Raw genomic sequence first — 18,030 nt, forward strand, 5'->3', positions numbered from 1 at the left:
AGAAAGGGCTGACACCTGAAACAGCGGGCTGTCGCTGTATTGCCACAGTTTTTAATGTCTTTATAATAAAGAGCTTTTCTACTTTGGATGTGCCAGCCTCCATCATCGTTTGACTTCTGGATAGGATTCCTGGATGCGAGGATCCATTGAGGCTTGGTCACCCATCTCCCCAGCTACGAGTGCCACTCTTTTTATCAGTGTACTACTACTTACTGTAAGTGACAGCAACATAGAAGAAAAGTAATTTATGGCTCCTTATACTCTGGAAGAAACATACTTCTTATATGTATGAGTTTACATGTATTTTAAAAAATAACTTTTTTCGATATCTCACAGTCTTATTTTATATTTAAATCTAGGTTTTCAGTTTTTACTGTTTCATTGTCTCTGCTTCATTGAAGTATGCTGGAGCTCAAATCTATGAACAATTGACCCTTTTTATCTTTTTCCTGTTCACAGAAGCCATTTACTGACAGGAAAGTACTGAAAGTACCATTTACTGACAGGACCAAGTCAGAAACTGTCACTTGCATACCTGATTTTTAACTTTTTCAGGCAGAGAAAGAAAAAAAAGCAACAGAGCATAGTTATTTGTGTTCTTGGCACTGTACAGAAACATGTCTATCTCATCATGTCAAATGTCACATCGGTTGTCCTTTAAAGTAAACTCCAAGGGACCAGGTAAAGTAGTTCACTGTATCAGAATTGGTCATGATATATTGAACATTAACAGACGCATTTGCTGGGACCTGTGTGGACTGAGTTTACTATATCCAGAGGTTTACTATTTGAGAGTTTACTATAAAGATATTCTGCTGTATATGGGGATGGCAGTACTACTATTGCACCAAAAAGTCTTGGCGCATATGGGGACTCAGACTACTGATAGCAGTACAAAGAGCAGTCTGGGTTGGGAATGTAGCTTTGGTAGTGCAATGCACACACTCATGGACAGTATGAGGGATTATAAACCTGGCAGTTTTTGTAATAGATGCACCACTGTGATTGTTTTCCTTCTTGCAAGAGTTGGAGTACGTGGGAATTGTAGTCCAGAATGGACAGTCTCTCTGCGCCTGCGCGGTGTACCAGCAAGGCAGCACCACTTCCTGCTCCTCCTCCAGCTATCTCACTCGCCGCCCGCCCTGCCCTGCACTCAGCTACAAACTGAAAACAAAACTTTTCCTCTTGGAAACAGTTTCGTTTGTGCCACATTTTGCCGCCTGGCCGTTCTGGATCCGCTCGGCCTTCCCCTGGGCCTTCAGAGGTGATGTGAGCGTAGCCATGCTCCCGGGCTCCTGGCTGTGTGTGGCACAGTAGCGGCAGGGGGCCTGTCTGTCAGATGCACCTGGTGCTGCACGTGGAGTCCGTGCATGCCCCTATGTGCCCCTCTCATGTCCGCCGCAGGAAGATCCCTGCCACACGGAGCCTGGCCTCCCCTCTGCCATGCGGGCTAGATAAGGAGCAGCAGCAGCGGCGGGTCTATCTGTGCAGCGCATTTGGTGTTTGCCTACCCGGAGGCGTGCAGCCATGGATGGGCAGAGGACACACAGCAGCTCTGTTGCCGCCAGTGGCAACCAAGAGGAGCTTGCTATGAACGCTTATCTGAAGTCCAAGGGGCTCTACAGGAAGAAGATTGCCAAGGACGGCTCCTGTCTGTTCCGGGCAGTAGCTGAGCAGGTAATGCAGAACAACACACCCCATGACTTCCTCAGCTCTGGGGCACCTCACATTTCTGTGCACCAATAACAGGGGACAGAGGCACTCAGGGAACCATTATTGAAAACACAGACTCAGGCCATGACACACACATTTCTGTCTTGGCATGATTTCATCATTACGTGGTTTGTTTTTAATTCAAATGACTGGCACAGCATAGTTCCTGTAGTGCTAATGGGTGAGTCAGGCAGACTCTGGGGACTGGGTAACGAGCCTGGATGGGTAGGATCAGTGATCAGATGGAGAATATATGATTTAAAATTTCAAAGCGCAATAGCGATTATTACATAAAATACACATAAATTGCATATCCCACAGATTGCGCTATCACTAGACCAGGCGAGTCTTTCCAAAATCACTAAAATTCTGTTAAAGCGCACATCCCAACAGTCTCTATGACTTGTTGTTTCTTAAGAGATCACAGTGGTTACTTGTCATCTTGCAACTTCATATAGTGACCATCCCCATTAGCACCCAATAGAAACAGACTCACCGGACGTGTTGGCCACTGTTAGACTGGCCAACCATGCACAAGTCCAGGCACCTCAGGATCCTGGTATCCACTTTGCAAAGAATAACACTTCCCACTTTCATCTCCTTAACCCATTCAGGTTCCGTCATTTTCACGTGAGAAATGTTCACCTCCCATTCATTCGCCTATAACTTTATCACTACTTATCACAATGCACTGATCTATATCTTGTTTTTTCCGCCACCAATTAGGCTTTCTTTGGGGGGTACATTTTGCTAAGAGCCACTTTACTGTAAATGCATTTTAACAGGAAGAATAAGAAAAAAATGGAAAAATTCATTATTTCTCAGTTTTCAGCCATTATAGTTTTAAAATAATACATGCCTCCATAATTAAAACTCGCGTATTGTATTTGTCCATATGTCCCGGTTATTACACCGTTAAAATTATGTCCCTATCACAATGTATGGCGACAATATTTTATTTGGAAATGTGCATTTTTTCCATTTTGCATCTATCACTATTTACAAGTTTAAAATAAAAAAAATATAGAAATATTTCATCTTTACATTGATATTTAAAAAGTTTAGACCCTTAGGTAAATATTGACATGATTTTTTTTTTTTTTTTTTTTTACTGTAATGGTTTTTTTTTTTTTTTTTTATACTAAACATTTTATTTGGGTACTTTTGGGAGGGTGGGAGGTAAACAATAGATTTATAATGTAAATGTGTGTTAATTTTTTTTTTTTTTTCAGGTGTAGTATTACATGTAGTATTATTCATGAGTTTGTTTACATGACGTCACTAAGCGTAGCACGCGCTTAGAGTGACGCATCGGGAAGGAGACGGCCAGAAAAAGCTCAGCTTCCGAGAGAAGCTGTCGCTTTTTCAGCGGGGGAGAGGAATCTGTGATCGGGCTCCATAGCCCGATACATTGATTCCTTGGCTACCGAATCCGCGGCCGGGAGTGCGCGTGCATGCGCACGATCGGGCGCGTGGTAGCACGCATGGTTCCTGGACGTAGAAACTACGTCCAGGAACCAAAATAGGTTAATATGACCTCAAAGAAAGAACCTCACATAGCGTGATACTGTTATCATAAAAACCCCTTTATTTTAAAATTCACTCACATATTCCACGCTTCTTAGTCAGCACAGAGTTTTTCCACATGCTCTCCCCCCGTTGCCAAGCTGGGCTGATGTTTTACTGGCTCCCACACTCATCCAGTGCTCTCTTTCGCCTACACTCAACGTTGCACTTCTGGTATGTCCACCTCCGCCCAATCAATTTCGTCGCTCACAACTCATCAGGGGCATGGTAGGCGGACAAACGCCAGGTTTATTTAAATCTTCCATGGGGCGGCCATTCCGCATCCCATATTCCTTTGAGCTGTTGCACTGACATTATGTTCCCTATTGCTGACCGCTGTCTCTGCCGCCTACACTTCCCAGCTGTCTCTGCACCCGCTTACCTCATTGGCTCAGTCGCAGCCTACTAGCCCCACAAACCCTTGCGCCTCCGCGCCCCATTAGCCGATGAACGTTATTCATCACTACACCGCTCACCTGCGGCTGATTGGTTATCTCTTGTCCTCCTCCACTGTTATAGGGCTATGGCGCTAATGCGCCCATTGGACCTAATTCACACCCCGGCTCCTCATTGGACAAACCGCGTGTGCACTCCGCGCTATTGTTTGGCCATATTTGTTTACCTCCGCTTGCCAGAGAGGGAGAGACTGTTTACAACTTTTTCACATACCAATCAAAGAAATTCATAAAAATTACATATATATTTTTTTAAATAAATTATTAAAATAAAAATAATAATCACAGCATAGTAATTTGCCTCTTATCAATGCCATATTATGGGCACACCTCCAAGTACCCAATCTTGTCTTACACTTTATAACCATTTATTAAATATTCAAATCATCAGATATTAGATACACTATCAGCAATCCATTGCACCATCATATTAATTGTATATGTTTCCATTCATCAACATTATAGCAGTTTATATTATCTGATACCCACTAAGTTACACCCCCAAATTACCCACACTGTGATCTCTGAAGAAATAACAAGACTGTTGGATGTGCTCTTTAACATAATTTTAGATGGAGAATATAAGTGAAGGGAGCCAGGAGGAGTGAAGAAAGGTGTTTTTTTTTCTTGGGAGAATAGATATGGCATGTGTAAAGGTGCGTACACACGCCGGACTGGAGGCAACGACGGGTCCGTCGTTACCTCCCGCTGGGTGGGCGTGCCAACGACAGTCCGGCGTGTGTACGCACTGTCGGCGGACTGATACGGCTGCCTCCGGCGGATCGCTCAGAAGCAGCCGTATCAGTCCGCCGACAGTGCGTACACACGCCGGACTGTCGTTGGCACGCCCACCCAGCGGGAGGTAACGACGGACCCGTCGTTGCCTCCAGTCCGGCGTGTGTACGCACCTTTAGGGTTAGGAAAAAGTAGATGAGAAGTTGGTGGGTACTGGGTTCACAAGAGGATGGATGGATATATGTATATTGGGTGGGTTGGTTAGGGTCAGGAAATGGAGTGGAAGGATCATAAGGATGGAAAAACAGATGAGTTGGCCAGTAATTGTGTGAATAAATGTGAAATCGGGGGTAGAAAGAAGTATAGATGAAGGGCGAGTAGATAGGTATGGGTGAGAGGTGGTGAGCTGGTGAGAGATAATCGAGTACATCGGGAAGGACAGATAAGTGTTAGGCCTGGAACTCACTTGAAATCGCAAATGCAATCGCTAGCGATTTGTGATAGCGTTTTGGGAGCGATTTCCCTGCTTCTATACAATTCATTAGCATGGAAACGCTCCCAAAATGCTGCATGTCCTGCTATTGCGATTTCCTTAATCGCAATCGCTCTAGTGGAATCTGTCAAATCTATTTACATTGGCAGAGTGTTTAGGGAAACCGCTAGTGATTGAAAGCGCTCCCTAAACGCTCACAAAAAAAACCGCTCTAGTGGGTTCCAGTCCTAAGGAGAGGTGATATGGGCGGTTGGAAGGATAGGCGAGCTGGGTGGTTGAGAGTTTGGAGAGATGGAATGAAGGGTAAAGGTGACCACAGACCATACAATTTTTTAAATATCTGTTTAATTTAAGAATGGCAATCAATTTTTCTGACTGGAACAATTCAGAAATCTGACCAATGTACCAATGTGGAACTGTACATCAAGTAATTGACAATCCATCACACGCCTTACAATTCTTGATAAAGTTGATCTGAAATTTCCAACATGTCCAATCTCCAAAAATCTTTAAAAAAACCAAAAACACAGGAAATTCAATCGGATTTATCAATTGAAAACAAAGAAAAGCTCCCAATTTTTGGGACAACCAATAAAAATTATCGAATTGGTGAAAAACTGGGTCTTTTAATTGTATGGTGTATGTAGCCACCTTTAAAGGACTTACGAGGCCAACATATAAAAAAAAAAAAGTTAAAGTTAAGTACCTGCGTCTCTCTAATAGACACGGAGGACGCCATCCGCGTCCGCCGGGTCCCCGCTATTTAATAGCCCCCCCCGGCCGGTCACGACCGCAGGGACCGGGTCGGGCTCTCCTGCCTCTGCCAACATGGCCGCGGCTGCGCAGTCCGCACAGCTGCGAGTGCGGCTGCGCAGCTCTAGGGCCAACCCCCCGATCCACGCTACTGTAGCGTGGATCGGGGGGTTGGCCCTAGAGCTGCGCAGCCGCACTAGCGGCTGTGCGGACTGCGCAGCCGCGGCCAGCTCCGGCGGCCATGTTGGCAGAGGCAGGAGAGCCCGACCCGGTCCCTGCGGTCATGACCGGCCGGGGGGGGGCTAATAAATAGCGGGGACCCGGCGGAACGACACGGAGGGCGCGGATGGCGTCCTCCGTGTCTATTAAAGAGATATGTTGGCCTCGTAAGTCCTTTAAGGGGCCCATACACCTAACTATTTTCCTGCTGATATACAGCAGATTCGATCACTGTGATCAAATCTGCTGTGGAATCGTCGCGCAAACGCTGACAGAACGATCGATTTCCGTACGAAATCAATCGTTCCCGTCGATCCGTCTGTGTGGAAGATTTTTCTCGATCGCCGGCGGGTCGGGAGTGCGTCGATGGCGGCGTTCGAATGCCAGACGACCGATGCAATACAACGGAGATACTTTACCTGTTCTGGCCTGCGCAACTCCCTCAGTCTCTGCTGTCTTCTTCTCTGCTCTGGGCTGCAGCTTCACTGAACTTCCTGTCCCGGCAGGAAGTTTAAACAGTTAGCGCCCTCTACTGTTTAAACTTCCCCTGGACAGGAAGTTCAGTGAAGCAAGCCAGCCGGACCGGAGACCAGCGCGGAGAAGAAGACAGCGGAGACCGGAGGAGTTGTGCCGGCCAGATCAGGTAATGTATAGCTGGCGGGCAGGCGGTGGCGGCAGCTCCACAGATTGTGATCGTTTCATGCTGAAATCTATTCACTATTTGTTTGCAGTAAAGACAGCCATATGATCCCTCTCTGATCAGATTCGATCAGAGAGGGATCTATCTGTTGGTCGAATCTGATGGCAAATCGACCAGTGTATGGCTACCTTTATGCTGGGAATACACCATACAATTTTCTGTTCGATTTACCTGCCAGATATATAATTTCCAACATGTTGGAAATTCTCTATCTAACCATCTATCTGCCGAGCAATTAGGCACTGTTTTACTCACCAGAAGACAATGCACCGGAGATAATGACCAGTCTCTACAGAAAATAATTATGATGGGAATACACGGCTCGATTCTGAGCCATTTAGATGGCTCAATAGATAATTTCCGACATGTCCGATCTCCCGCCCGATCGTTTCGCCGCTCAATTCCGCATGGAGGACAATGGGAAAAGATAAGAAAATAAAGTGGAAAATAAGAGAATCGCCTGCAGAATCGAGTGCGGAAATTGATCTGGCGCGGAATCGAGCGGCAAAATCGAACCATGTATGCCAAGCATAATAGAAAAATATAACAAAATTGTATGGTGTACTATTCCCAGCAGTATGCTGGGAATACATGATGAGATTCTTCAGTAGATTTACTGTCCAATCGATTTTACGAGAATTTTTCTAATCAATTTCCATTTACTTCTATGAGAAATCGATCAGAAAAACAATCGAAAATAAGATAGGAGCTGTAGGAAATTATATGGCAAAAAAATGAAAATCTGGTGTATTCTCAGCATTAAGGTAGCCATACACTGGTCGATTTGCCATCAGATTCGACCAACAGATAGATCCCTCTCTGATCGAATCTGATCAGAGAGGGATCGTATGGCTGCCTTTACAGCAAACAGATTGTGAATCGATTTCAGCTTCAAACTGATTCACCATCTGCTGAGCTGCCACTGTCGCCTGTTTCCCCATCCCCCCCCTGCATGCATTTACCTGAATTCCCGGGCATCTTCTCCGCATCACCTCCCAGCTGGCATCTTCTCCGCACCACGACATCCGCGTATAACTTTCTGTCACTCCAGTGACAGCGGAAGTTCAAATAGCGTGCCCTCTATTTGTACTTCCGCTGTCACTGCAGTGGCACAGGAAGTTATACACGGATGCTGTGATGCGGAGAAGATGCCAGTCGGGAGGTGATGTGGAGAAGATGCTGGGAGCCAGCTTCAGGTAATGTATACCTGCGTCAATCGTACGCCGCTAGCGATGCGCTCCCTACTCGCGGGTCCCTGATCGACGGGACGAAATCTATCGAAGTTTAGTGTGAACGATTTGACAGCAGATTCAATCGGCCTAGTGTATGGCCAGCTTTACGCTTGATTCATACTGTGCATGTTGTGTAACACCTGCTTTGAGTGTGAACTGCAATGGGGATTGAACATGGACTTTAGCTCAAAGCCTGCATGAGGTGAGGTAGAATAACATTATCCATTACAACACAGAAGTGTGAACAGCTTTATAGGTTCTGCAAAGGACGATGAGGGAAGCCTCTTTAGGGCCCATTCACACTGGGGATCGGGATTAGGGCTAGCGTTTTGCAGCAGCGATTTTTGTAGTAAAATGTGTATTTTTTTTTTTTTGCTGTACATTTTCAACATTGCAATTGCGATCACTCAACTAATGTAAAAACGTTGCACGCACCATGCACACAGGGCGACACTTTCCCCAGTGTCAGCAGCTCCATTCAGCAGAATGGAGCTGCTGACTTTAGGAAAAAGTCGCCCTGTGTAATACAATGTAACTATGGAAAGATGGATATCATTTTAAAGCTCTCTTTCTCCTCTTTCTTGCGACACCTAAATCGTCACCCTACGCCTTTTAGTTTTCTCTATTTTCGGGATTGGAATCGCGGCCGTGGCAATTTCAATGGCGAAAATAGCGAAAACTAAAAGGCGTAGGGCAGTTTATATATCATTGAAAAGAGGAGAAAGAGAGCTTTGAAATGATATGCATCTTTCCATAGTTTCTGCACTGCTCGGAGTCCCTTTAAAGGTTCACTGTCAGAAGTTGCGATATATATTAAAAAAAAAAAAAAAAAGAGAAGAATATATCTGCTGCTTTCCATCTTTTACATCTACCCACTTTTTTTTTTTTTTTTTTTTTTTTTACCTAACTCAGTGTTAGTTTTATCTCCATACTGCCATATCTAAAGCCTCATACACATGGTACAATTTTCCATCAGATCGACCGGTGATCTGATAAAAAGTTGCATCCTGTGTAGATGTCCAGATTGCTCCTGATCGATAATGTGATTGATTTTGTATTAACTATCCAAAATCAATCGACCAGTTGAAAATTATCTGGTCGATCTGACAGAACATTGTACCGTGTGTGCCCAACTTTACTGTCCCTCCCACAGCAAACATCACCTAGACAACAGACTTAAAGGGGCACTATGGCAAAAAATTGTAAAATTTAAAATATGTGCAAACATAGACAAATAAGTAAGTTTTTTTCCAGAGTAAAATGAGCTATAAATTACCTTTCTCCTATGTTGCTGTCACTTACAGTAGGTAGTAGAAATCTGATAGAAGTGACAGGTTTTGGACTAGCCCATCTCTTCATAGGGGATTCTTAGCAAGGCTTTTATTCTTTATAAAGATATTCCTTAAAAAGGATTTAAACAATGATGCTGGTCAGCTTCCCTGCTCCCTACACAGTTTTTTGGCAGTTGGACAGAGCAGCTGCTATTCACTAAGTGCTTTTGAAAATAAATAAATCCCTGAGAATGCCCTATGAAGAGATGGACTACTCCAAAACCTGTCGCTTCTGTCAGATTTCTACTACCTACTGTAAGTGACAGCAACATAGGAGAAAAGTCATTTATGGCTCATTTTACTCTGGAAAAAACGTACTTCTTATTTGTATATGTGTGTACATATTTAAATTTTGCCATAGTGCCCCTTTAATGCTGTAAATACACTGTTTGTTTCTGCTGTGCGTTTCTGTTCTCTATCTTTTTTTGCCGCTCGATTCAGCTCACGATTCTTATCTTCCTCTCGTTTTTCTTATCTTTTTCTATTCACTTTTATCAGAAAAAGAGTGGCCAAAGAATCGAAAGCGAGATCGGACATGTTGGAAATGATCGTACCATCTTATTAGCTTAAAAATGAACCGTGTATTCCCAGCATAAAGGCTCATACACACGCTGAACTGTAGGATACGACTGGTCCGTCAGACCCTCCCGCTAGGCGGGCGTTCCAGCGACAGTAGAGCGTGTGTACAGTCTGTCAGGCAGACTGATAAGGCTGTTTCTGAACGATCCGCCGGGCGGATGGTTCAGAAACAGCCTTATCAGTCTGCAGACAGACTGTACACACGCTGTACTGTCTCTGGAATGCCCGCCCAGCGGGAGGGTCTGACGGACCAGTCGTTACAGTATGCTCAAAAAAAGTCTTTTAAATGCACAAGTATTAACCTTTTTCAGGACCTCGTGCATTCGATTCTACGCCGCACTTGTGGCCGCTCTAGCTTGATGCGGCGTAGGTTCTACGCCGGCCCGCAGTTTTTGCTCCCGACGCGATCGTGCGCACCGGGGGGGGGGGGGGGGGGGGGCGGAGATTAAGCTGTCATATGACAGCCGACATCTCCCCCGAGGGAGTAGCAGCCATTGCGTATGGCTGCTGATCACGTTATCACTACGATCGCCGTCCGATCGTAGTGATCAGTTTGACAGCTGCGGCAGCAGGGGGGAAAAGAAGAGGATCCACTCACCTCCCTGCCGGTCCCGCGACGATCGGCGCCCCCATCCGCTCTGGCCGGCATCTCCGCTCCGTCTGACGTCAGCGCCGGGTCCCGGCTTGATGACGTCGTCAAGCCGTGACCCGGAACTGATCGTCAGAGAAAACGGAGATGCCGGCCGGAGAAGAGGGTCCCGTGTGGCTCATCGCTGGAGCCTGGAAGGTGAGTGAAGGCTGCTGGCAGAAGGGGGGGGGGAGCACAGGCCACCATGGGGGGACACAAATCCAGCCAGCCACAGACGGGATCCGGCCGCCTGACCCCCCCCCCCCCCCCCCCAACGTGCGCACCCCCTCCCGCGCAAAATGCCTGGTCCTTAACCTCCTTAGCGGTAACCCACGGGGTAAGCCACGACACGGGGTAAGCCGCCGGAGGGTGCCGCTCAGGCCCTGCTGGGCCGATTTACATAATTTTTTTTTTGGCTGGACGCAGCTAGCACTTTGCTAGCTGCGCCAGCACACTGATTGCCGCCGGCCCGCGCCCGATCGCCGCTATCCGTTGCGGCGCGCGCCCCCCCCCCCAGATTGCTGCGCTGCCCCCTGCCGGAATTTTTCATACCGCCAGGGGGGTTAAGGGGGGTAGAAGGCCGGTCCCGAAAAGGTTAACTTTTGTTGTTGAATCAAACCCAAAAAGTTGTTTGCTGCTGTTCAAACACCTGATACGACGTAGCTCAAGTCAATCCAACTGTTGGATTGAGTTGAGCTGCGTTTTATCAGTTGTTAGAACAATAGCAAACAACTTTTTTTTGTTTTGTTTCAACAAAACGACTTGTTAAGCATGTGTATGAGTCTTTACATCACTGTGTAAACTCTTCGAGTGGTTAGGGGGCATTACCTTCTTCTGGCCATATTGTCTTTATCTTATCCATAGGGAGCTTTCTGTTATTTGCATGCTGAGATAAACTTGTTACTGTAGCTTATGCTAAGCACACATCATACAATTTTCTGGCAGATTTACGTGCTAGATCGATTATTTCCAAAATGTCAGATCTGAAATTAGATTGAATTTTTTTTTTTGATTTTCCTATAGTTGATTAAATCTTTTTTTTTCGATTAATTTTCACAGAACTGAGTGAAAATCGATCAGAAAAACGATTAAAAAAACGTAGACAATCGATCGAAATTCGGATCGGACATGTTGGAAATAATTGATCTGGCAAGTAAATCTGCCAGAAAATTGTATGGTTTGTACCTAGCATAAGAAAAAAAAATTCCCACAATTCCGCTGGCACTGCCCAGTTCCTAAATGTTGGGCAAAGGGAACCAGACCAAGTAAAAAAGAAAAATTGGGGGACATCTAGGGATCTATTTTAGAAAAAGAAAGCGGTTTATATTTGGGGCACTATTTGTTGGCAATGCTTTACTTTTTTTACAACCCCCTTTCCTGGGAACGTTGTGAGTATTGGTATTTACCAGTAGAAAGTAGTGATGAGTTTCCAAAAAAGCCCCGCCTAGTCTTCTCCCTTGGGCTCTTTTAACCGGATGCTCCACCTGGCTAATTTTGGTGAGCACCCAGTTGTCATCGGCTAGCCTCCTTATCCCACACTGTAAGCAAAGTTGCACCAGCTCTGCATTTCTTCCCCTCGCACTCCACCTACCTACTTTTTCATGCTGCCTGGCTGGAAATGAGTTCTGGTGAGAACACTTGCCCCGACATTAACCCCTCTCCCTCCCTTCTTGCTGCAGCCAGCGAGGCATAATCAAGAAAAGATATTTTCAGGCACCTCTGGGTAGTTTCACTACATTTCTTCTGTCATACAAGCTCATTATTGCAAGTGACAGGTTTAAGTTTGTCCTCAGATTATATGTTATGTGATACTTGTTTGCTAAATTGGGGCAGTAAATTTGTCATATTATATGAAGAATGTCAAATGCTTGTTCATGAGCTATTAAACATTCACAGCTACAGGCAGTTATGCAGCACCTGTCTACTAGAGGTGTCCTTGCACAGTGCTTGTAGTTACTCGCCCAGTGCACAACTGTCTTGAACACTCCATGATCTTAGATTTTTGTACTTGAAAAGTAATTTAAATGATGACATGGTAAAAATCTGCACAGCTGGGTTAATATGACTAAAGGAAAATATAATCTGCACCTTTTTGAAGCTTATTTAAAGAGAACCCAAGGCGGCATTAACCACCCTGGCGTTTATTTTTTTGCGGCCACGGGAAGGACATTTCTGTTTCAATTTTAATATAGTGTGGCTAGCTACACATGTGCCCCAAGTCCCCCGTCACCGCTCTGATTTCGCTATATTTACCTAGCCGCGATCCCTCGAGAACCGCAACTTCCCCAAACAGCTTCTGTCCTCGCTATGGCGATGATCGGACATGACGTCATGACATCATACGCAGTCCCGATCCTCCCTATAGCGACGCCTGGTGGCTATTGAAGAGGCTGCGCCATGGCGGGTTCCGGGGGGAGGTATGTATAAGGGCGGCGATCGGGGGACACATGTAGCTAGCCAAGTGCTAGCTACATGATCTGGGACAGTTTTTATTTAAAAAAACCCACCCGGGGCCATGTGATCCCCCGCGGCGGTATGGACGAGCTGATCTCGTCCATACCGCTCAGGTGGTAAAGTAAAAAACGAAGAACAAAAAAATACTACATACTCCATGCCATCTCCTGGATGAATCTGCGCCGCTCTCCGTGGCCTTGTTCATCCTCCGCAGCCGATGTAACGTCTGATCACCGGCAGAAGAAATCCAAAATGGCTGTGACCCGCAAGTACTTCCTGGGTCATGACTTAGTGCTGATTGTAGGAAGCTAGCGGGGGAGCAAAGTGATGGAGGTGGGGGAGCGAGCTGATGGGGGGGGGTGGATCGAAGTGATTGCTGGAAGGGGCAAAAGAAGGGTTTCTAGCTTTGAGGGGGGCAGAGGAGCCCAGGGGGGACTAACAGTGGCACCAGAAGGACACTGAGGCATGTCATTGGACAGAGAACACACCTGTGTCCTAGAATCTATATACCATCCACCTTCGGGTATTTTTTTTTTTTTTTTTTTTTACATAAACTAAAAAAATGACAGCAGGATCTTAGTACAGTAGAATCCCTTTATATTAAACTTCAAGGGACCTGCCAAAGTAGTTTACGATATTAGTTTACTACGGTATATCAATCAGAAACCAATCAGAATTGGTCATACATTGTATATTCATTGCAGGTGCATGGTCGGGACCTTGGGCCTGAGTTAACCAATGGTTTATTATATTAGAGCAGTGGTTACCCAACTTTTCTGGTTGAAGGCACCCTTGATGGCTTTGAAATTTTTTTTCAAGGCACCCCTCAGCAAAAACAACTACCGAAATGCCGTTGTGACCCTTATCAGGCAATGACCCACTCCAAGTAGCTAGGGATGCTTATTAGGTACCATGATTCCTCTCATGTTCAACTTCAACCAGGTTGCAGGGACTAAAGGTTAACTAGCAGGTAATGCAGCCACATTGTATGTAAATGTGCGATTGCATTACCTGATAGTATTGCATAAAGGATGGGGATGCATGCCAAGGCAACCCTGAAAGGTGCCCGAGGCGCACCAGGGTGCCACGGCACCCAGTTTGAGAACCCCTGTATTAGAGCTTACTATAATGATTCTACTGTACATCAAAGAATACATAAGATGGCGTAACTGGACTATTTTTTTGCATATGTTTCATCAGTGCTACAGAATAACTTGTTTAATTCTAATGAGGTAGAGGGAGTTCGTGGGCATATATTAAGTACAGATAATCTATTTACTTCAGCCAACATTCTAGCTAAGGGCCTTTTTCCACTACCCTGTGATTTGCGATTTGATTCTGATCGCAAATCACAAGGTACATTAAACTAATGGAAACTGCGGCAGCAATTTCTATTAGTGCGATCCGATTACGATGCAATTTTGGTCAAAACGCGATCGTTGTCCTGCCGTGTTTTGGATGCGATTGAGCTTTATTATAGTAGCTCAATCGCATGGTGAAAGCTGAAACGCGATTGCGAACGCATTTCATAGTGGAAAAGAGCCCTAAAGCCTTGTACACACACACAAACTGGATGGTGCTCAGCTAAGGAGGCCTGTCAGCGGCCACCTCTGTCAGGAATCTACACTTATCAGATGGAACTCTGACAAGGAGGCCATGGCCTGTAACGACAGATCTTTAAATGCAGACGATCACCAAGTGCATGTTCTGCTCACCCCTCCCACCGGAAGCTGCTCTGTCATCTGCTGTGTTTGTCCTCCCCCCTCCACGGCAACAAACTCTTCACTCTGCTATAGCAGGGCAAAGTGTGATTGAGGCTTGATCCCATTTAATGACAATTTTCAAGGGCATAACTAGAAATCACTGGGCCCCATTGCAAAACTTTGGATGCCTCCCCCTCTTCCACAGCCCCCCCTCCCGCTTACTGCACTGGTAAATTGAGAGCAAATGTTATTCAATTGGCTTGTGCACACTTTAGGCCTCTTGCACACTACATGCATTTCCAAACGTTCCAATCAAAAAAAAAATACTGCATGCTGCTACGTTTTTTTAATTTGAATGAAAAATCTGATTGTATAAAACATTGGAATCGCATGTAGTGTGCAAGAGGCCTAAGGGCCTGAGTCCACTAACTCAGTTGTCCGCTTTTCAGCAACACATCAATGTTACAGATGCTGAAAAGCGGACACATCTGCATTAGTGGGCTCAGGCCCTAAGTGTGGTTTCCACATGCAGATAAAAACAGACTGCAGTGAAGCACTGCAAGCATTTTCTCTATCAATTGCATTAGCTGATTACATTAGCTGTGATAAAACGCGCATGTTTTCATACATACATATATACATACAGACACAGACAGAAAACCGACAGACGATTGTGCTCCCAGTTTTAGCTTTACTACACTCACTTAGTCCTCCTGATGGAGCAGAACTCCAGCTCTGCAGACTTTTCCAGCATCACTACAGTACAGAGCACTTGGGGAAGGGGTAAAGAGGTTGGAGGCTTAGCACTGTACACAAGACCAGGGCTGTGGAGTCTGTACAAAAAAATCTTCCGACTCCTCAGTTTATGAAACCACGACTCCGACTTCGGGTACCCAAAATGGTCCCAACTCCGACTCCTCGACTCTGACTCCTTAGTCTAATACTTTAACAGGGCTGTGGATTTTGTACAAAAATCATCCGACTCCTCCGTTTATGAAATCAACGACTCAGACTCCAGCTCCGGGTGCCCAAAATTACTCCGAGTCCGACTCCACAGCCCTGCACAAGACTGCTGCACACTGAATAGGGACTGTCTACAAATCTTTGGCTGCAAAACTTTGTATGATTCCTTATCAGTGGCTGAGCAGATGCAGTCTTTAGAACAGTTGTGCAGAAAGCTTTTCCTCTCCGTGCCCTTAGTTGTCAGTCTCTCAGGACAGGGAAAATAAACTTCTCTCCTCACAGGGCCCCTTGTGACTTCGGGTCCCCCCCTGGCTGCATCCCTTGCAGGGTCTATTCTTACGCCCTTGACAATCTTTAAAGGGGAACAGAAGTAAGAGGTATACGGAGACTGCCATATTTATTTCCTTTTAATCAATACCAGTTGCCTGGCAGCCCTGCTGGTCTATTTCTCTGCAGTAGTATCTAAATAACACCAGAAACAAGCATGCAGCTAGTCTTGTCAGATCTGACTTTAAAGTCTGAAACATCTGATCTGCTGCATGCTTGTTCAGGGGCTATGGATAATAGTATTAGAGGCAGAGGATCAGCAGGGCTGCCATGCAACTTGTATTGCTTAAAAGGAAATAAACATGGCAGCCTCTATATACCTCTCTTCAGTTCCCCTTTAAAGCAAGCACTTTATTTTTTTCCTTTTTCTCTTTTTTTGGGCGTCTCTGTCCCATTTGATGGAACCATTTCCTGTTCTGAGGCGGCTGTTATACCTTCTTCACAGGCCCCCTTTCATTTTTATGCTATAAATCTAAATTAAAACTTTTACTGGAAATGGGCTGTAAATCCAAGGTCAGCTGAGAGTGAAAATATTCTATTTTATAATGCACATGCTTGATTCATATTAATTTACTATTCACTGGAATTTTTGTCCTGTATAATTCTGCAATTAAAATTCCTTTTTGAAGAGGTATGCCATTTAAATGAGTTGTTTTGCTTATAGATCTTTTCTACTTTCTGTATATGAATGTTGTGAAGCTGTAATTACAGGTCTCCAAGGCCTGTTTACATTTACGATGCCTGCTTATAACGATGAACAGAGAATGCGATGGCAAATAACATGCTCTTTACAATGGTGGCTGTAGGTGCTTTCTAAAAATCAAACGGTGTAAATCGTCATACTTCGTGGACTCTTTTTCTGGCCTGGGACCCACTAGCAGCGCTTTTGTAACAGCTTGTAAATTGAAAAGCTCTTGCTAGTGTAATGCTATGGGGGATTTTTCAGCCAGTACTGTTTTCCGCCGGAGGGAGTGCACTGCGCTTGTGCAGACTGGCCAAAGTTACAGGACCCGGTACAGAAGACAGAGATGACTGAGGACGGCGGCATGGGAGTGATCCCCACAGATGGGGCGGGTAGGTATGTATAAAACTTTCAAGATTGGTCATCTCTGTTTTTTTACTGTAATCAGAAGGTCCAATGGTTGGCTTGTGGTTGGTACACATGGATGCAATATATTAGGATCCATACACCATGATGGAATAACCGTAGGTGTGAGAGGTGGCCTTTAACAAAGCGTATCGTTATTCCCCAAAGTCCAGAGACGAGCTGGTTCCCACACTCTGCCTCTTTGTACCAGCTATTTGAGAAACTAAAATTCCATTACATGGTAGCAATGTTAGCCATTTTTGTATCTAACTGCATGGTGTGTGTGTAGGCGGTAAAGTCATAAGCTACGTTATCCCATCTATAGATATATATATTGGTGCTCAGTAATTGTCACTCAGGACGATCAATGGTGATTGTACTGGGTGACAGTTGTAGGAACAATCACTGTACAGATGCTGTACTCTATTACAGCTGAACAGTCTGTTCAGTTCTATAGAACAGTGTTTCTCAACATTTTATTGGTATGTACCCCTTTTAAAACCCTGTACTCACCAAGTACCCCCTAGCATAGTAAACATTATCACAAGTACCCTTTGACAAATATATATTTAATTGTAGTACATGATAATAGGTTCTAAACATTTTCTAAGTACTTACTATTGCTTTTAATTAGCTAAAATACTCATTTGGTGTTGTTTAAATAAGATTTATCATGGTCTAAAACTCTAAATTTGTTGTTCTTGGTTAAGTATATCAAGTCCGAGTACCCCCTGGAACCATCAGAAGTACCCCCTGGGGTACGCGTACCACACGTTGAGAACCTATGCTATAGAAGACAGAGGGGGGGGGGGGGGGAGCTGGAAACGGTATGTTTGTGTGGATCATTTAATTGCAAACGTGATGCAGTCTGTGCAATTGTAGTTATCTATGGTGCAGTTGGGATATCCTGAAAATGAGGGCTGGGGCTTCATGCTGCATATGTAAATGGTAAGATAATCACATAGTACCCCTAGTGCAGGGGTCAGGAACCTTTGTAGCTGAGAACCATGAATGCCACATATTTTACAATGTTTTCTGTGAGAGCCATAAACAAAATACAAGTACAATTGGAGCGGCCGTTAGTTTTGGGGT

General features: G+C 45.0%; 1 protein-coding gene across 1 annotated transcript in view; it reads left to right on the top strand.

Moving 5' to 3' along the window:
• Nucleotides 1-1,102: 1,102 nt before the first annotated feature.
• The window catches only part of OTUD4 (OTU deubiquitinase 4), a 67,908-nt gene continuing 50,980 nt past the window's right edge, over nt 1,103-18,030 (top strand). The window contains exon 1 of the mRNA XM_068279342.1: nt 1,103-1,677. Coding sequence (XP_068135443.1) covers nt 1,528-1,677 — 150 coding nt within the window. The 5' untranslated portion in view covers nt 1,103-1,527. The remainder of the gene's footprint in view (nt 1,678-18,030) is intronic.

The sequence above is a fragment of the Hyperolius riggenbachi genome, chromosome 1, assembly GCF_040937935.1.
Source record: "Hyperolius riggenbachi isolate aHypRig1 chromosome 1, aHypRig1.pri, whole genome shotgun sequence".
Lineage (NCBI taxonomy): Eukaryota > Metazoa > Chordata > Amphibia > Anura > Hyperoliidae > Hyperolius > Hyperolius riggenbachi.